The sequence below is a fragment of the Zootoca vivipara genome, chromosome 12 (genome assembly GCF_963506605.1).
Source record: "Zootoca vivipara chromosome 12, rZooViv1.1, whole genome shotgun sequence".
Lineage (NCBI taxonomy): Eukaryota > Metazoa > Chordata > Lepidosauria > Squamata > Lacertidae > Zootoca > Zootoca vivipara.
This window is the reverse complement of record NC_083287.1, coordinates 35,654,826-35,676,074: the sequence shown is the minus strand read 5'-3', so window position 1 is coordinate 35,676,074 and position 21,249 is coordinate 35,654,826. Positions and strand designations below refer to the sequence as shown.

The 21,249-nt window shown below is 39.9% G+C and overlaps 1 protein-coding gene across 1 annotated transcript; it reads right to left on the bottom strand.

Moving 5' to 3' along the window:
- Positions 1–2,996: 2,996 nt before the first annotated feature.
- On the bottom strand, positions 2,997–20,007 carry SLC39A12 (solute carrier family 39 member 12). The gene is given in 12 exon segments (XM_035129852.2): positions 2,997–3,193; positions 3,653–3,805; positions 5,245–5,335; positions 10,775–10,798; positions 10,800–10,894; positions 10,897–10,920; positions 12,532–12,696; positions 14,689–14,896; positions 16,424–16,494; positions 16,497–16,612; positions 16,614–16,690; positions 19,813–20,007. Coding segments are annotated over 12 exon segments (1,341 nt in total). The 5' UTR covers positions 19,933–20,007.
- Between the last annotated feature and the right edge of the window lie 1,242 nt (positions 20,008–21,249).

The window sequence follows — 21,249 nt, the reverse complement described above, 5'->3', positions numbered from 1 at the left end:
TAACTAATTCCATTTTGAAGAAGACATACAAGTGTTCCGTTAGCAGATTTTTCTTTAAAAATAGCATTTTGGGCTATATGTTTACTAGAGTTTAAGCTTCATGTCTTGGGTCATCTGAATGGCCTAAGCACAACGGCCTAAGACACTAAACACAACAAAATGTCCTCCTGAGGCATTATCATAAATGGGTTTTGCATAGAAAAGTGGTTGAATGTTCCACAACAAGTGCTGGAAATAGCTCAGGTGTTGCGAACATAGCCAGATAGGTTTGTCAAGAGAGAAAGATCAGGTGTTTCCAATTTTATCGTTCGAGGGCTCTTGGCAGCTTTTGAGCAATCAGCCTGAAACATCATTATTAAAACCACAATAAAATGGTTCTGGTTTATTACAACTGTCTGCATTTGTTTGATCTGCTGTTCTTCTTGAGTGTTCAGTATACAGTTTAACATGCACACAGCACTATGAAATAACCCTTTCAGTTTAAGAACGCATGAAGGAGAAAATGAGATCGGTTTAGCATGGATATGTGTGTAGCATGCTAAAAAGCTTCATATTTTCATTGTTCTGATGGATTCAAAATTGTCTTTTTAGGCATCCAGTTTGGAATCATTAAGTTCTATTATCCCAGACCAGCTGGGTAGCCGTATGCATCTCTTGGCATGGGGAAAATATGTTTGACTGGTTTCCTTATATTCTTGAAATAAAATAAAATGGAGAAGGAATAATAAAATAGTTGATAGGGCATTTACATCAGGATAAGTTATATGAAAAGTGTATTCAATTTGCTCTCTTAACCCTAGGTCATTAGTCATACATATCATTTATACTCTGAGAATCTATTTTACTTCATCACTCAACACCATGGTCTGTTGGAAAACTCCTCAGTGGAAAACAGCTAACCAAGTAAATCCTATCCCTTCCAAGAGAAAGAGAGGTCTTTTTTCAAATTCTCTTCCAGGATTTGCATTAAAGTGACTAGAAGCTGGAGGTGCCACTATGAACAGACTTTGCAAGCCCAGCCCAGCTCACAAAGAGAAATGCCCATTTGCTTGCCTAGTCTTGGGACTCCAGTCATTTGCCACACTAAGTGCTGTGTCCACTCCATCCTTCAAAGGAAGGTTCTGGAGACATGCCACTTGTTAGATCAATGTCTTAGCTTGTGCTTAGCTTCTTGTACACCTGCTGTATCCTGTAGCAGTGCCTTTCTTATGTACCATTCTTAATTAAGCATTTAAGTTTTTTGGTAGTTAAGTTTTTTCAAACTGGGAATTCAAGTACTTCATACACCAGTAAAACTAGCAAATATATACCATAACCATGATAACAAATGTTGGAGATGTAAGAAAGAAGTAGGCTCATTTTACCACATGTGGTGGACATGTCCACTAGTGAATGACTTCTGGTATAAGATTTATAATGAACTCAAGAAAGTGTTGAAAAACACATTTGTTAAGAAACCAGAAGCATTTCTAGTGGGCATTGTAGGGAAGAAGATTCCAAAGAAGAATGTATCGTTTTTTATGTATGCTACGACGGCAGCGAGACTTTTGATTGCTAAGAACTGGAAACTACAAACATTACCAACGATTGATGACTGGCAGATGAAGATGATGGAGTTTATGGAACTGGCTGAGATGACCGGAAGAATCCGCAACCAGGGAGAGGAAGCGATGGAAGAAGAATGGAAAGATTTTAAACTGTATTTAAAAAAATATGCTAAAGTAACATATTAGATCAGAAATTAAGGTGTAAATAAACTGTGGAATTTAGGAATATGTGATATGAAAGTTAAAAAGTAAGGTTAGGCAAGGTGATGAAAATGATTTAGAATTTGCTAACTATAAATGTGTTAAAGAACCACAGGGAGGGAAGCCCGAGGAGGTCCCATTAAATCATGTGAGATGATATGAGAATTATTACTATATATGTTTTTCTTTTTCTTTTCTTTTTTTACTCTATGTGTTTATCTTTTCTTTTTTCTTATGTATTGTTGTTATTTTTCTGAAAACACTAATAAAAAATATTATATAAAAAAAAATCAAGTACTTCAGTGAGGGCTGGGACAGTTGTGCACCCAATTATATCATTGGTGTCTCATTTGACTCATGATTGGGCTTAGAATAAACTACTAAACTACTATAAACTACAGGATGGTAAAGATCGAACCTGGGAACATTCATGTTCTGTTACTGAGCTATTGCTTTCCCACCCTGTGTACTGGAAAATACTTTATTCTGCCAAATTGCTTACAAATTAAAAAGCAGGAACTGTGATTTTCATCACTAATTTGATACTAGTCATAGCTTATTTTGAAGAGTCATGGGAACTGTGATTATCATTTATCGCACACCTTTCCGCTAAGGAGCTCAAGTTGCCATAGGTTGTTCTTCCACTCAGATGTAATGCACATTCAGTTCAACCAGACCTTTCTTGGTAAGCACGTATATGGTTGAAGCCTAAAACTATACACACTATACACACTAATCATATACACACACTTCCTTGGAAATGTCCCAAGGAACTCATTTGTGGTTAGTAGCCTTCGTAGAAAGCTGCAGGATTGTACTGCGCAGTTAGCAGACCTCTTCAGGCACTAACAATGAATGCTTAATTGCCACATGAAGAGCAGCTGCATTATGGAAACAAGCTCATTAGCTCCCGTCCTCTGTTACCATGCTTGCCACTTATCATGAGTTGGAATAATAATAATAATAAGAAGAAGAAGAAGAAGAAGAAGAAGAAGTACCCCATCCATCTGACTGGGTTGCCCCAGCCACTCTGGGCAGCATCTAACATATAGTTAGACATAATAAAACATTAAACATTAAAAAGCTTCCCCATACAAGGCTGCTTTCAGATTATATAGGTTATATATTTACTCATCTCCTTGACATCTCATTCCTTCTTTCCTATCATAAGATCAATGTGATCCTGATTTCTGCACTGAAAACAATCAAACAATGCTTGTGATCCAAATATCCATTACTGCCATCAGCCTACAAGAGTCCTGCCCATGTACAAGGTGAGAAGGTTAGAAAGAATATAGTAAGAAGCAAGAGGGAGAACCAGCCTAATAGTAATCCAAGGTTCTGTAGCAGAAACATCAACCAGGGCCTCTGTGTCTGGATGTGAGTCATTTCAGGAAGCTAAAAAAAGAATGAGGCAGCAGTAAGAGAGCCAAATATATTAATATCTGGGACTGGATGGGCAGGCTGAGTCTTATGGGAAACATGACAAACTTCATTAGTAAAGACTTTTAAACCCAAGGTTTCTAAATATAAGATTCAAATCTGTAGTAAGCTTGGAACATAGTTTTCTACGTCATGAAATGAGAAATATAGTTCAGTTCTGAGATTTCAGCTCTTACGCCATCACTATTACTGGAAGTTTACATGAATAGGGTTTTTAAAGGAATCCTTCCAAGAAAAGACTGTTTGATAAACGCTTTCCTTATAGCAGAAAGTCCTACTTTGGTTGGAAGTGGGTTTGTTGCACAAGAGCTGCAAATCAACTTTAATTGTGCAACCTACATTTGCTGTTATATAATTGAATCCTACCCGAAATTAGCAGTAGTCCGGAAGCATCCAGAGACTTGATGCAATAGTACAGCACCATATTTATGAGCTAAGCTATCCAACTGTTGGACGCTGACAGAAAGTCAGTGTGGTGTAGTAATTAATGCAAGGATCTTTTGATATTGAAAGGCCAATGTAAAGTCCTATGAAAGCAGTTAGAGCACTTAAGAAGTTCATTAAAATGGCAATCTTTGAAGAAAGACCTGTACTTAACAGTACTGCAAAATCTCCTGGGGAGAGGAAGAGAGAGACATAAAATATTAATTAGCCAATAAAAGGCTGGTACTGTTTCACAGTAGTGGCGACAATTAAGATGGACCTTTCCATGCAAAATGTTACACCATTTCCATATGTGACATTGCAGTCACCTTTCCCTTATATTCTTTATGTCAGGCATCCCCAAACTTCGGCCCTCCAGATGTTTTGGCCTACAACTCCCATGATCCCTAGCTATGAGGACCAGTGGTCAGGGATGATGGGAATTGTAGTCCAAAACATCTGGAGGGCCGAAGTTTGGGGATGCCTGCTTTATGTGAATGCCTGAACATTTTTTATGCAGGAGAATGGGGGCCGGGGGGAGAGCAAGTATACGTTCTGGCCCAAGAAGGTTTTATATTTGCATAATAGCGCAAACCTAAATGCACTTACAAAGGAGTATGCCCTCTTGTTACTTCTGAGTAAATGTGCATATAATGTGCTGTAATTTGTTCTTCAATAACTACATAGACAGGGATATCAGTTCCTAGTGTTCCAGCCTGGCTCGCTCACAAAAGTTAATGTGTGAATTCCCAATCTTTCTCACTTGGAAATGTGATGCAGAATCATATTACTAAATCCCACATGATCTACAGGTCCTTGTTAAGAAGTGATTCGTGTTGGGAATTAGAAGCTTAGGCCCCAGTTTTGATCTTGCACATTGGTTTTTAAAGGTCATCTGAAATATCACCTATAGCAGGCATGGGGAACTGGATCTTGCCAGTGGGGCAAATCTTATCTCCCTCACTTTCCGGGGTTCAGCGTTGATTGTTCGACCTATCAATCACACAAGTAACAAGTCTCTAACTCACCAGGGGTTTTAGACCCACCCATTGGCTACCCTCACCTGGTTCAGAACCTACCTCCCCTAAGCTTTCTGGGAGTTCTTCACACTTGGTAACATTGGCAGGCTTGCTAGATTTCTTTGCCAACTTACTGACTAAACCTAGATGTCAACTTGTACATCCATTTTAAAAAACATGAAAAGCACATTAGAGCATAGAACAAGAGTACTGCAAAAATAAAAGATTCTCTTTGCCACTTTAAGCTTGAAAATGGCTACACACATTAGCTAGGTCAAAATCTTAGAATGCCACACCTGAGGCTGTTCTACTAAGATAGAAATAGATATAGATATAGATGTAGATATAAATATATGTATATGTAATGGCTGTGATAAAGGACAGAACTAAATGGCCTTAACATTTTGTACTTTGGCATTCAGGGGTGATGGGGCTGCTGAGCACCATAATAAGCCCAGACTAGATGGAAAACAATTTGTTTTCCATGACTTTACTGTATTTGCTAAAGATAGACCATGGAGAAGCAGGCAGAAATAACTGTTACCATTGACTAGTACTGCAATATTAAGCAAAAGCCATTCAGCTGATGGTACTGTATTCCATATACATACTTACTATGGGTAGCTGCTTATAATAGTAAAATAAGTGCTTATAGACGTACCCTGTATATAGATGGCTACTGCTTGTAATCAGTTTCTTAAGCTGGAAAAAGTGACAGTATGCCAAGTATGCTTAATGCATGTCCTAAATTAAAGTGGGGAAACAAGTGGTTGTTGCCTTACATGGAAACCAAATACAAAATAATAAGAACAAAGCAAGGACATTGGAGAAGAAGAGGTACCAAAGAGAGTGAGAAGAAAAAGATATATAAGGATAGAACACTGAGCTTCTGCAGGAAAAAACTCATAAAGTTTTTTAAAGCTGATTAATATGTATAGTTGCAAATTTAGATCCATTTTCAGAAGGAATCCAGACTGTAAGTGATTTTTTTTAAGAAGGTGAAGGGTTAGGGCTTAGGTAAAATATTCAGTGCTTGGACCTGTAATAATCCATTGGGGGATTTATATCTCACTCCTGGCTGCTGGAAAGGAGGTTCTAGTGTAAAAATCCACATCTGAATAAGAAAGTGGTGTTACACAAGTCCTTAAAGGAATCATTTGTTGCAGTCTTGAGATGCTCTACTTGTGCAACCATTCTACTTCTAATGCAATAACTCTTGGGTCACTTCTAGATGACCTGTTTATTGAGCTTTTGTTTATGGAGAGATTAGATAATGTTGATTGTTTATTGAGCATTCATTCTGATTTGTTAGCAGGGTGGTTAGCTAATGCTTCAAAGCAAGTGCAATCTCAAGCTTCCCAGTGCATTTTCCTGTCACTTTCCTTTTTGCAAAAAAAAAGTCCAATGGGGGGGGGGGAGAGAGGTTTGTTGAGGTTGACCAAATCAACTATAAACGTGCAGTCTAAATTTAAAACTTAAAAATAGCCATTTTTTGGAAGCACCCTTAGAAGTTGTAGCTATGTATACTCTGTCAACCTTAAACTGGGCCATAGCATTGCTCTTCAGCTACTAGAAATGCAAAAATTGGAAGCCTTTCCTGTCAAAACTGCAAATGAGAGCAAAAAATCACATATCTATTTCTTTGATGCAGAGAGAGATGATGAGATAAAGGAGGACACTTTCTTAGAATTATCCCGATTGCGGGCACAATTAGATTGAAGCAAATTACTGTTCTGTTCTGTTACCTAATATATGTTTTATATTATTAGAGTATGATGATTGAACAGCACAGGAACAGCCAAAGATGGATTAAGATAATAGCATGGAAACTAGCTCTGAAGAAAAGACAGCATTATGCCACCCCTGAAATGGATAGCAAGTCCTAAATGCCAGGGGAAGGAGACTGCTAAGGATCCTACCAGAGCATTTAGGGGTCATGTTTTGAAATTTCCTAGATTAAAGGAAACTGAAATGTATCATTACGAAATGAAGTTGTATACCTATTTGTTTCCATCTGGGCTAAATGAAGTTAACATGGGGATGGGTGAATCTGTCAATTTCAGTTTCTTATTTTTCCAATCTTAATTTCTCCAAATTTCCACATCAGTTTATGGTTTTAAAAAAATATATCCTTTTGAAAATTCATCAGATTTTTTGGTGTAAATTTCTCCTAATGTACACATTTTTGCAATGTAATTTCCCCTAATATAATTCATTTTCGTATATTATCTTCAGTAATATGTGTACATTTTGGTACATATTACTTGGTGGGAGAACGGAATTAAAGCTATGGTTTTCCCAGTAGTGATGTATGGAAGAGAGAGCTGGACCATAAAGAAGGCTGATCGCCGAAGAATTGATGCTTTTGAATTATGGTGCTGGAGGAGACTCTTGAGAGTCCCATGGACTGCAATAAGATCAAACCTATCCATTCTTAAGGAAATCAGCCCCAAGTGCTCACTGGAAGGACAGAAGCTGAGGCTCCAATATTTTGACCACTTCATGAGAAGAGAAGATTCCCTGGAAAAGACCCTGATGTTGGGAAAGATGGAGGGCACTAGGAGAAGGGGACGACAGAGGACAAGATGGTTGGACAGTGTTCTCGAAGCTACAAACGTGAGTTTGACCAAACTGTGGGAGGCAGTGGAAGACAGGAGTGCCTGGCGTGCTATGGTCCACCGGGTCACGAAGAGTCGGAAACGACTAAACTACTACTACTACTACTACTACTACTACTACTACTAAAGGACATAGCTGCCAAGTTTTCCCTTTTCTCGCGAGGAAGCCTATTCAGCATAAGGGAAAATCCCTTTAAAAAAGGGATAACTTGGCAGCTATGCTAAAGGATGGTTCTGTTTTGGTTCACATAGTGTTTTTGAAAGTATGAATTAGATCCCTTTAAGTGGGAACTGAATCAAATTTCTCTTCCATCCCTAGTTTCACATTAATTCATTAATGTGCTCCATTAGTTCAAAGACTCTTAGAGCAGCTCAGAGTTTTTAAATGACTCTCAGAACAAAACATAAAGCACAATAAATAGGTAAAAGCAGTTGCAGTGGTACAATCAATAGAAATACATACACCTTTATGGATAAAAATACTGAAAAATATGATGTGTATCTGGCTCCTTCTACAAGGTTTAAGGTATTACATGACAGAGATATGTTGTGTGTGTGGCAGGGGGAGGTTCTCTTAACCCAAATTTTAAGCATCCCTCATTAAGATTGCAATCCGATCCATGGGAGAAAGTTCCATTGTATGCATGCATACATTTGTGCTGTAGGATGGCAATCCTGAATCGCTAGGATTCATTTTTACCTCTGAGTCAAAATATAGCTTTGATTCCTGGATCAAAATTTTGTAATGAGAATTGAGAGTTGTGAAATTAAATTATTATTTTTTCTTTTTAAATGATCAAAATTTAAGTCCTTGAGGTTCCACAAAAAACTTATGGTATCAAGGCATCACAGGGTGGGATGAAAAACGGCAGTTGGTTTATTTTAAGTGACAAAAATATTGGTGGGGAGATATGCTCTATAAGCCCCTAATACCCATAATTTAAGGGGAAATGTCATTTTATAGCCATGATGGGTAGCATAGAATGTGATTATGTAGTATGGAAAGAGAACTGAACCCCTGGATGGTTAAGTCCAGTCAAAGGCGACCATGGGGTTGCGGCGCTCATCTTGCTTTGAGGCCGAGGCAGCTGACATTCGTCCACAGACAGCTTTCCTGGTCACATGGCCAGCATGACTAAACCGTTTCTAGCGCAGTAGAACACCATGACAGAAACCAGAGCGAACAAAATCACTGTTTACCTTCCCACCACAGTGGTACCTATTTATCTACTTGCACTGGCGTGCTTTCAAACTGCTAACCGCAAAACCCCCAAACTCCAAACCACATAAATCACTGGCCCCCTCTCCTGAATCAGCCTCCAGTCCCCCTGCCTTTGTCACACGCTCGTCAGAGCCCTACCAGTCCCTGACAGCAATAGTTTGGTTGATCATGGGCTTGTCCGCATGGTTACATGTGTATTCGAAACTGCTTGTGTCTCTATCTAATTAGCAGCATTCATATCAGGCTGGTGGGTGGGCAGGTGGGCATCCAAGGCTTGTGAAGAAACAGCAGCCCAGGCCAGTGAGTGAGCAGCCAGGAAATTGGGTAGCCCAGGCTACCAAGTGGAGGTTTTACTAGATCTAAGGGGAGGGGAGAGGTGGTAGTTTTGGGCAAGGTTTAAAGGAAGGTTGGTAGCTTTGAAGAAGGAGTACAGGGATGGGGGTGTCTTTGTCAAGGAGTAAGAAGGTTGGGGATTCCTGTGGCAAGGTATGAAGGGAGGAGTGGGTGGCTTTGGTGAGAAGGTTAAGTGGAGTTGACAAATAAAGCAAGCAGGGATGCAACCCCCATTTCTTGATAAAGTTTTACACATATTAATGGTAGTTTATTTTACTAAATTAGTTTGAAATCATTAGGGTTGCAATCGTGTACACAAAAGCTTGGGATTAAGCCCCACTGAAGTCAGAAGGACTTACTTCCATGTTTTCCTCTACTGCAGCCCTCCAGATGTTTTGAGAGTACAATTCCCATCATCCCTGACCACAGGTCCTGCTAGCTAAGGATCATGGGAGTTGTAGGCCAAAAACATCTGGAGGGCCGAGGTTGAGGAAGCCTGTTGTAGACATACATATAATTGCACTGTAGGCCAATTTGGTTTGTGATCATTACCCTGATGGCGTGCTTTAGAAGATTTGGCAGAGAAAATTCATTTTTCTTTGTACACTTTCCTTTTGGTGTATTTCCAGTTGTTGAAGATAAAACTATGTCCTAGTTCATCATCAACAATCCATTTAATACATGGGACAGGTTTTATCTCTTGCTCCTCCTTGCCTCTAAGGAATATACTTGCATTGTTACATTGCAGAATTCTTGGAGGCACTCACTAATTACAGGAAATGTTTTAATGTCAACATATTCCGATTCTATATTTAAAAAATTAAGGGCAATGTTTAAAAATAACTTAAGGGATTTGCAATCCTTAAACATCCTGGCTGAGTTAATAAATGTTAAGTATGGGTTGTAGTGACTGATGTACCTACACTTTGTCTTAACTTGTGGTAATGTTACCAGCAATACATAGAGATAGAATTGCCATTTCAAATGCTTAATGACAAGTACGGTACTGTAATACTCTTATAATCCAGAGAACCAGGAGTGAATTAGTATCAGTGTGATTCCATGAACTCTTGTGGAACTGGTAGTGGAAGATGTGTCCCGTAATGCAGCAGCATGATAATCTGAAGATTGCATTACTGTATAAGAAAAATGATAAATATCGGGAGTGTGATATAAACAAGTGAGCCGTATCAAGTGGGAAGTTCACATGTACCCCTCACATGTTTTGAAAAAATGGGATAGTCTACACTTCCTGCCACCTATAGCAGCAATGCTTCTCTTTCAGATTCAACTATTTGGATGGCATAGAGCAGGCATCCCCAAATTGCAACCCTCCAGATGTTTGGGCCTACAACTCCCATGATCCCTAGCTAACAGGACCAGTGGTCAGGGATGATGGGGATTGTAGTCCAAAACATCTGGAGGGTTGAAGTTTGGGGATGCCTGGCATAGAGAAAGGCTTTCCACCCATGCTGATTTATGTGGAGAGTTCCTCCACATGGGGAGAGACTCTGGCTCAATTAACAGTGGAGGTAGGACTATTCCACATTGCTGTACAGTTCCTTTCACATTCATTTACCATATTTCATATATTTGTATACTGCTTAATACTTAAAATCACCTCTAAATGGTTTAGAAAACAAAAAAATACAACATAACAATAAAACTGAGAAATCAAAATACAATATTAAACAAAAGTATGATACAATGTAATAAAGCAATAACATCCCGAAAACAAAAACCTACCAGCATATTTTGAAACATCTTTAAAGTCAGGGCTCCCCTCTCTCTTCAGTCTCCCTCTTACCAAGTAACAACCTGACTCACAAAATACCACAAATCACACCCAAATTCTGCCTTACATCTAGACAAATCATAAAATACTGAAGTGCAGTGTGTGTGTGTAGAATGTGTTTATTTGGGGAAGGAATCAGCAGGAATTGGAACTTAAGGAAATAGAAATTTTACATCTCCAGAAAGAGTTCCTACAGCTTAACCCCACAAATAGCTGTAAAATGAGGGTGTAACATTCTTGACAGGAATTAAATAGAATGAGAGTTGTGCTAAACATAGATCCAATTGTCATAAAACTGCAAGAGTGCTATAGTCATATTCTATAGAAGAAAAGATGAAAGCAATGCTAAAAATAATTCTTGCATTTCTGTTGTTAAATTAACTTGAAAGCTCAGCTTTTGAAATCTAATTGTCAAATAAAGAAAAAGGCAAAGAAGCACTTCATTAGGTGAAAGTAAGTTCCATGAATTTCAACAGCTTTCCCATTAAATAGGATTTCTGCCTGACCCAGGTTACAAACCATAGGTCAGAGCTCATATATGCTGGGAGGAATAGGCAAGACTGTGATGTAAGGCAGATGAAACAAAGCACAGCAAAGCAAAGCAAAGCAGAGATGCTGAACAAATGAGCAGGTCATCCTGCAGCAGGCAAAGTAAAATTGGGAAAAGAGGATCAAGTGAATCTGAAGATTATATATAAAAAAATTCCTTCCAGTAGCACCTTAGAGACCAATTAAGTTTGTTATTGGTATGAGCTTTCGTGTGCATGCATACTTCTTCAGATACACAGATTGTATGTTAAAGGAGCCCTGACCATTAGGTCCAGTCGTGACCGACTCTGGGGTTGCGCGCTCATCTCCCATTATTGGCTGAGGGAGCCGGCGTATAGCTTCCAGGTCATGTGGCCAGCATGACAAAGCCGCTTCTGGCAAACCAGAGCAGCACATGGAAACGCCGTTTACCTTCCCGCTGTAGCGGTTCCTATTTATCTACTTGCATTTTGACGTGCTTTCGAACTGCTAGTTTGGCAGGAGCTGGGACCAAGCAACGGGAGCTCACCCCGTCACAGGGATTCGAACCGCCGACCTTCTGAGCAGCAAGCCCTAGGCTCAGTGGTTTAACCACAGCGCCACCTGGGTCCCACGCAGATTGTATGTTAGCTATGCCTAATGGAAGACAATACACTGAACCACTGTGGAGGCAAATGTAATGCTTGATTATATTTAGGTCTTACTAGCAGAGAAACGGTAATATAACCAGTACTTTTGTTATCCTTATGCTAATTCAAAACATTAAAAAATAGTATATGCAATCATTGTGCTGTTAAATAGATAGTGAGAAATGAGACAAGGTGGAGGATGGATAAAAAAACCATACCACTTTTTTATTCTTGAAAAATAACATATTGTATCAAAATAAATAAAAAATTGTCCAGTAGCACCTTAGAGACCAACTAAGTTTGTTCTGGGTATAAGCTTTCGTGTGCATGCACACTTCTTCAGATACTTTTCGTGCATGCACATGGAAGCTTACACCCAGAACAAACTTAGTTGGTCTCTAAGGTGCTACTGGACAATTTTTTAAATTTTTATTTATTTATTTTGACTGCATCACACCAACACGGCTACCTACCTGAGTATTGTATCAAAGTATTGACTTTCAGGAAAGGGTTTCCCAAGTTTGGGTCTCCAGCTGGTTTTGCACTACAGTTCCCATCATCCATGACCACTGGTCTTGCTAGTTAGGGATGATGGGAGTTGTAGTCCAAAAAGTGCTGGAGACCCAAGTTTGGAAAACCCTCCTAGTGTATAGCCTATTGTTGGAAGCAATAATAATGCTACATTAGAGGAGCCACGGAATGCAACACTGACTTTTTACCTCACATTGAATTTATGACACTTTGCTGTCATATATCATTCCAACATAACGTACTTTCAAGAGGTGTCGCTAGAGATTTTGTTTGTTTGAATTCCATAAGCTTGCAAGAACAGCATAGTAACTGTTGAATGATTGCTGGGCTCATTAATGTGAAATGTTCCTTAGAAACTGATGTAAGACCGCAATGAAAAAATATATCCACAAGCTCATTTGCAGAGAAGAAGACGGTAGGCAGTTACCAAATACAAAATACAGAACCACAAGGCAACAATAATAGATATACAGTTCTTTAAAAAAAGCATTGGAGCATGAAATTTATAGACATGGACCTGCATCCAGACTGTTTGAAGGTAGGACCACTGCCATCAGTTGGTCTGAAGCAAAAAAAAGGATGGGTAGTGCTACTGTTTGTGAATGGGTGTCAAGCTTGACTTCTATCTGCAGTGGCCATCAGTCATGTTTACCTGCTGAAAATGCACTGCCCCAGCCTAAAGGATCAATAAAATCTATAGTCTTCATCCTACTCAGACTGCAGATCTATAAAATCTGTATAACTATCAATATATATTATGGATGGATGGTATTACTCAGACTATAGATCTATGGTCCAATTGTATCCATAGTTTTTTTAGTTCTATAGGTTGGAAAAGTGTGCTTTGAATATGGCAGGTGGGAGTGACTCCCATTCAAAAGTGTCTTGGTCCCTTGGCTAGCACTGAAACAGCTCTGGAAGTCTGATGGATAGTGGGAGTGGGGCAATCTGAGAGTGTTGCTACGCTACAGTACATGAGATGCTTTCAGCGTGTGAAGTCCCATAGGACAGACAAAGAAAAACTCATCTTCCTAATGTCTTGTGTTGCTAAAAGCTGCATTGTACCTTGCAAACATAGTTATTCAGAGCCATTGCAAACAGAAATGGCACACTTAAATTGTGCTGAATTTGGATAGGGTTGTAGCTCAGTGGTAGATATCTGCCTTGCAAATGACCCCAGATTGAAATCCTGGAGGCCTGCTGCCAGTCAGTATAGACCAGGCATCCCCAAACTTTGGCCCTCCAGATGTTTTGGACTACAATCCCCATCATCCCTGACCACTGGTCCTGTTAGTTAGGGATCATGGGAGTTGTAGGCCAAAACATCTGGGGGGCCAAAGTTTGGGGGTGCCTGGGGTAGACACACTGAGCTTGATGGACCAATGGTCTGTTTTGATATAAAGCAGCTTCCTATGTTCCAGTACTGGTGGCAACCATTTTAGGTGCACCCAATTGACATACGATCAATGTCAAAGAGGGCAGAACGGGGATATAATGGAGTAGGGTGTGGTTATGTGCACTCTGCCGATGTGCACAGGTAATTTGTTGCATGAGGGGAAATCTTATTTACTATTTGACAAGGGAAAACACAGGAGGGCTTTCAGAGCTCCTTACTGTTTAGAGAACTCTACTTACATGTTTTTCTTTAACATCACTGAGATTTTTCCTTTCTTGAGATTAACATTTTAATTCTAATTAATATAATGGCTTTTATTTTATCAACTATTTTCTTGACAGTTGATGGCCTAATTGTATGGCATTTTATCTGAAGAAAGAAAATTTTGTTTCTTAAATTAATTAGCAGTAGCAAAAACTGGTACCATTTGTTACTAGTGACAAATAATGTTTTTTTTATGTCAGTGTGAAAAACAGAAGATAAAATTTAGTAACAGAATGAAATATATCACTCTCAGCAATTACTTTCTCAAAGGAAGATGCTCATGTCATTAATGAGGCAATTAAGAGAAACAAGAATAAAGGGTGATTAGAAAAAAATGGCTCTCTCTAAAGATGCTTTCAGAATTACTAGTCAACCTAGAAACCATGTAAATCTTGTTATTTGTCTTATTCCTGCCAATTTAATCCCATAGATAAGCCAGTTTGATTTTCACCCTGGCTACAGTTTATCTGGTTTGAGGGTATGATTCTATGAGTGTTAAACAAGGCACCCCCAAACTTCAGCCCTCCAGATGTTTTGGACTACAATTCCCATCATCCCTGACCACTGGTCCTGTTAGCTAGGGATCATGGGAGTTGTAGGCCAAAACATCTGGAAGGTCGCAGTTTGGGGATGCCTGGGTTAAACTATAGTACAGAGAGGAGGCTCTCCAGATTACAAACTCCAATTCTCATCAGCCCCAGCCAAAGATATGAGAGCAAAGATATATTTGGAAATCTACCTGTTATATGGAGTTCATTAATACTGTTTGAAGAATGGAGACCATATTGCATAAAGAATTATGGTGAAGGTAAACGTGTTTTAGTCAGGCAGATTCCATGCAGGGCCAACCTGAGAATGGCAGCGCCCAGCCAGGGAATGGTACTTTCATCAGCACCACTGCTGTCCAGGACAGCAGCTTCCCTTTCCAGGACACTTATGTGTACACACTGAAAACAGGAGAGAATTGGATGAATATTTTTTATGCATTATTTATCAAGAGATTCCTTTACCACCAAAATGGTCGTAGGATGTTTAAAAGAAGAAAATATACAAACATACGGTAACATTTAATTAACTTAATCACCCTGTAGTGCAAATAATGATTCAAAAGACACATGAGAACATTTTCATAGATGGGGCTTAAAGTTGTCTCCTGACTGAGAGAATTTTGCAAGAAGCATTCAAGTTGAACTATTAAAATGGATTAAAGTGCTGTGCTGCCCTAGCACAACAAATCCAGTTGTGTTTTTTTTTAACAAACCAACAAACCAGACTTACTGCTGTTCGCAAAATGACAAGGAAATGCACTTAGAAGTGTGGAATGAATGAATGATTAGTGGGAAGGTATATAAACACCATGCAAAGAAATCAGGATGAATGCTCAATGAAGACCAGATAGTCTAATTTCTACGTAAGCTTTGTGCAAGAAAACCAAAATGAATGCTCAATAAATGGGTCATCTGCAGGAGTATCAGTCTACAATGCAAAAGTACAAACTATGTTTGTTAGAAGTAGTGATGAACACAGAGTTTAGAATTCAGAAGGTTGGAGTACAAATTCTTGCAGGTACAAATGAATGCGGCCTCTCTACTGTTGCAACTGCTGTATCTGCTGCCCTTTCAAGATGGCTACAATGAGAAAGCTTGCTAGCTGCTGCAACATCCATTAAATAGTATCATTGTGGGCACCCAGACATTGGGGAAACTGCATTTTACTGGTGGTGGTGGGTGGTGGTGGAATGAGGCTTGGGGCTGTTGTTCAACAGCAACATATATTAATTCTAGCAGCCAGTTTAATAATCCTGCTTCTTGTTTTGTGATGATCACATGCAATCTAAAGGAACCTGCAAATTGGCCTTTAAATTCAATGTTTAATCAAGGAGAATGGGACGTTCCCCATTACTGTATATAAAAGAATGCTATTTTTACTCACTTTAGATACTGAGCAATTCGCAAACATTTTCTCATTCATATATAAAACAGATTACCGTAACTAGCAGAGGGTTGAGCCATAGAACTCTAGCCTCAGGAAAATATATTTTGAATACATTTCCAACTACAGTATTGCTGTGGCGGTTTTGCCCCATCCTGACAGACATAAAATAGATGAGGTTTTTCTGGAAAATAATACAAGGTTTGGCCAGCATTCTAAATTTCCAGTTCCTGCCCACTTTTGCCACTGCTTTTCATCTACATACAGTTGAAAAGCTCATTGATAAAGCTGATAAGCAAATTTCATTTTCTATGAACTTTATTGCTTTGTGTTGATTTCATGTTTCACCATATCCTTCAAGTTTGGGCAGCACTGTCTACTCAAATGTGTTCATTGATTTTAATTAAAAATAAGTGGTGGTGTTAAGAAAAAAAGGTAATACCTTTTGTAACTGCCATTGTACTTTGGGCATGAGTGCGTACCAGCTAGCTAAAAGAATCTACTCATCATTTTACCTGTGCATTCCTTCAATTTACTTTTACCTGGTATTCAGATATTTTTAAATGTTTCCTTATTGCTTCCACTACATCTTCAGTTTCATTACAAGAGAAAAGTCTTCATTGCTTCTTCAATTGACCATACTAGTTAGGTAAAATTTATAATCTTGGCTCCTCTGACTAAACATTGATGGACAGATGTCTCTTTGATGAGTAATATAATAAAGAAGAATTTTTTTGGAAGACATCTTCACTAAAATAGCCTACTAAATCTCCTCCAGCCATTAATATCAAAGTGTCTGGTTCAAGGCACTGTGAATAAGAAAAAAAAAACACATAAAATTTAAAACACGGCTCAGCAGCAAACCTCAATTAATATTAGACAGGGTACACATTACTGTCTTCAGGTCTTGAATGTTACCCGCAAGTTTGGCAAGTCTGGATGAGCCAACAGAGGTAAACTCCAAAAGAAAGACTCCAAGTTTTCTAATTTGTTAGCACACTATTCATCAGTGGTTGGTGTCCATTGGGACTTATAAGAGCTGAGGGCAAGGAGACCAACAGTAGGTGGAGCCAAAGTCAATGATAGGCAGGGCCAACTAATTCTTGTTTTGTCACCATCATGCTCCCTACTGAGTTCTACAGGGACAAAGCTGAAGCTGAGGAAGATGGCAGCAACTAATCATAAATAATCATAAATAAAAAGGCAGGTTGGCTGAGAGCAGAACAAGGTTGCTGGAGCAAGTTGTAGGGCTGCCATATGTCCAGATTTTTCCAGACATTACGGGGATTTCAAAGGTGAAATTAATGTATGGGAAGAATTTCTTAGACAAGTCAACAGCTTTTTCGGTGTCCTGGTTTTCACTTTTTGAAATATGGCAATCCTACCCATTTGCCCTTATGGATCAGCCTCCACTGCTCTTCATCAGATCTCTTTGCTGTGCCTAAAAAGAAAAACTCATTAAAAGAAGTTGCCTTTTATCAAGTCCTTTTAACTCAGTATTGCCCACTCTGGCTGAAAGTAGCTCTTCATGGACTCAGGCACCATTTTCTTATACCATCTTCTCCTTGATCTTTAAATGAAAAACAAACACATAAAATTGGACCCAGGGACCTACCACATGCAAAGTACGTGCAAATGCAATTATGATTCATCGCTTCTTCATTTTCTCCCTTCCCAGAAGGGAACAACTGGTTATTACCCCTGATGAAGAATATACCATACTCAAAATGCATTTAGCAGTTTGGAGAGGTTCTGTAAACAGAAGCAATTTGTTCAAGCACCTCTTAAAGTTTATCTTTGTTTGTTGGGCTGAATATTGGTGCTGACCTCCTTCCTTTCCTCTCCTTAGACTTTGCCCCAGTTACTCTTGTACCTGCTTTTTCCCACCACAGCTACCACTTCCTGGCTACTACTGTTTTAGGAGCCATGGTGGTAGGTTATGATGCAGGGTTCTGGAAGTAGCATCAGTAGTGAGGTAGAAGAACTGTGTGGTGAGTTCTTTCTTTATTGTTGTATTTTGGGAGTTAATATCTAATGCATAAGCAGCAGAAGAAGAATTTGCCGAAAGCCATCTGATAAACTTCATAGCTGTGTTGGAATATGAACCTGTGTTTCCCACCTGCTCCTCAGCCACATCCAGTGGTGCCAACTTGAATAAAATAGGAGGGGTAAGCCCCACCCTGCACAATCAATCACCCTGCACAAATGCACACTATTTGAATGGCAATACCCATCAACTTGGGGGGGGGCAGGCCCCTCAAATATTTTATTGGGGGAGCGAAGATCCCTTGGCCCCTAGGAGATGGCTCCTATGGCCACACCCCTTGCCACATCTAAATGCTCTAGACCAGGCATCCCCAAACTTTGGCCCTCCAGATGTTTTGGACTACAGTTTCCATCATCCCTGACTACTGGTCCTGTTAACTAGGGATCATGGGAGTTGTAGGACAAAACATCTGGAGGGCCGCAGTTTGGGGATGCCAGCTCTAGACCAGCAGTAGGGAATCTTAGTTCTGGGGGCCATATGCAGCCCTTCAGAATTCTGTGTCTGGCCCTTGGGACTCTCCTTAGGCCATGCCCCTTCTCAGCCACATATTTAATGCCTCCTTACTCTAAACACTGTCTTACATTGGTTTTAAAAAAGTCTAAAAACAGGTGTCATACCCTCCAAAATCTGACAGACAGAAAGGACATGCTTGTAATAGGCAGTATACTCTAAGGGCCCAACTAGATGAGATCCTATTCATCCAGTTACCATTTGTGTGAATGACATTTTAAAAGTCTGATAATCTGAATCATTGGCACATTACCAACATTTTGAACTTCAGGCTTGCAGGAAATGGCAAATGGATCTAAGATCATTTTGGCTATATATTTAGCTCTGCAAAATAAAATAGCTTAGGAAGTTCCAGAGAACCATTTTAGTGTTTGTGAACCCCTTTCTAGTGTCTATGTAAGTGTTACAGTTGAAGCAGAAAAAACTAAATGGTAACAAATAAATGTACACATGTACCTGAAGAATATAGGAGCTCTACCTCTCTTTCAAATCAGAACCAGTGAAGGCGGTGAAGGTCCTGTGTGAGTGCCTGGAGGCGGTTGGAGGATGGATGGTGGCTAACAGATTGAGGTTGAATCCTGACAAGACAGAAGTACTGTTTGTGGGGGACAGGAGGCGGGCAGGTGTGGAGGATTCCCTGGTTCTGAATGGGGTAACTGTGCCCCTGAAGGACCAGGTGCACAGCCTGGGAGTCATTTTGGACTCACAGCTGTCCATGGAGGCACAGGTCAATTCTGTGTCCAGGGCAGCTGTCTATCAGCTCCATCTGGTACGCAGGCTCAGACCCTACCTGCCTGCAGACTGTCTAGCAAGAGTGGTGCATGCTCTAGTTATCTCCCGCTTGGACTACTACAATGCGCTCTACGTGGGGCTACCCTTGAAGGTGACTCGGAAACTACAACTAATCCAGAATGCGGCAGCTAGACTGGTGACTGGGAGTGGCCGCCGAGACCACATAACACCGGTCTTGAAAAATCTACAGTACGTTTCCGAGCACAATTCAAAGTGTTGGTGCTGACCTTTAAAGCCCTAAATGGCCTCGGTCCAGTATACCTGAAGGAGCGTCTCCACCTCCATCGTTCTGCCCAGACTCTGAGGTCCAGCACCGAGGGCCTTCTGGCAGTTCCCTCGTTGAGAGAAGCCAAGTTGCAGGGAACTAGGCAGAGGGCCTTCTCGGTGGTGGCTTATTATTATTATTATTATTATTATTATTATTATTATTATTCTGTTGAAAACAACATATAAAATGAATAAATATATAAATAGCAACACAATCCTTCTTTGCTGAGATGAGAAGTGAATCACATGAAAGTGAAGGTGTTGTGCTTATGAAGTTATCCGTACAATTTTCCATTCACCACTTGACTCACTGACCAGATTACAGTCCTCTTGCACCCCCCAAATCCTTTGTGGACATAAAGTTCTCTCCAGTATTTTCTTGATAATTTCTCTTGTTTGGTTCTGGTGGTGTTCACTATAGTTGCTAACTGACATGATACCTAAATCAACTTTCAGATACCTGTGGAAAGAGGCAGAGCTGCTTTCTTCCTTCAGTTCTTTATCAGGCTGCATTCCTGCAGTATTTGGTCCAAATATAAAAGTTAAAGATGCCATCCAAAGAGTGAGACAGGTAGTCAGGAAACCCATTTCCTCCATGTAGCCTGTGTTTGCGTTGGTGATGTTGAATTCTGGTTTGCAGTTCACAGCTTTAAACTTGAAACCTGAAGAATTTATACAATAAAGGGAGGAACCCTTAATTAGAGTGGCTTAATTAGAGTGGATTTATATGGTTGGCTAAGCTGATTTGCAGCGACAAGCTGTTTCTGAACAATGTGGGGGTCTGCAGGGAAGCAGCAGGAAGCTAAGGCGAATGTGGGTAGAATGGTTCAGTAGCATTACACAGTAAAAGGGTGACTCAAATGGATCATTCCTCTCCCCCATCCCCAACAACAACAATAATAAAATCCTTGTAGTAAACTGCTCCATTCTTCATTCATGGTAATGGTAGGCTTCTGTGATAAGGTTATGAAAAGGTTGTACATTTCCCTTTCACTGCATAATATCAGGAGGACTAGGAAAATTAAACAAAGATTGCATATTAGCATAAGAGCTCTGCAAGGGTAAATATGTACCAGTTTCCAGTCACTTCCAGTCACAACAAAGAGCTTGAAGCTATGAGCCACTGAACAAATAGAAAACAGCAGGTTTCTATTTTATCTGTGTTGAAGCACCTCTGCTTTGGTCTACATTTGTGGGAGAATGAGGTGGTATTCTGCACTACACAGCTTCAAATTGTAGGTGTGTGTTCTGGATTTGAATGTTTCTAAATGGGAGAAGGTGAAGAACACTACTCCAGCACTTTGTTGTGCTGGTTTTCTATTCACAAAGGCATAGGGCTGTATTAAAAATGTGATCACCCACCCACAGATTGAGTGGTACAGTCCAGAACACCGCCTCATCATAACTTCTCAGTCACTGCAGTTCTAGTGCTCTGCCTTCCAACAAACACACATAATACTGCAACATCCAGTTTGTTTATGTATTACATTTGTGCCTCACCTTCCCTCCAAGGAGCTCAACGCAGCATACATGAAGTTGCATTGCATCCCAGTTTATCCTCACAACTATCCTTAGCTTAGGCTGTGAGAAAGTTATATGCCCTTGATCATCCAATGAGCTTCGTGACTGAGTGGGGATTTGAATTTGATTCTCCTTGTCATACACACTGTCAGAGGCTGGACTGAGGATGAATGGTGGGAACCATGCCCCCCTCTTCCTGCACCTTCCCAAGAAGAGGAGGACAGTATAGAT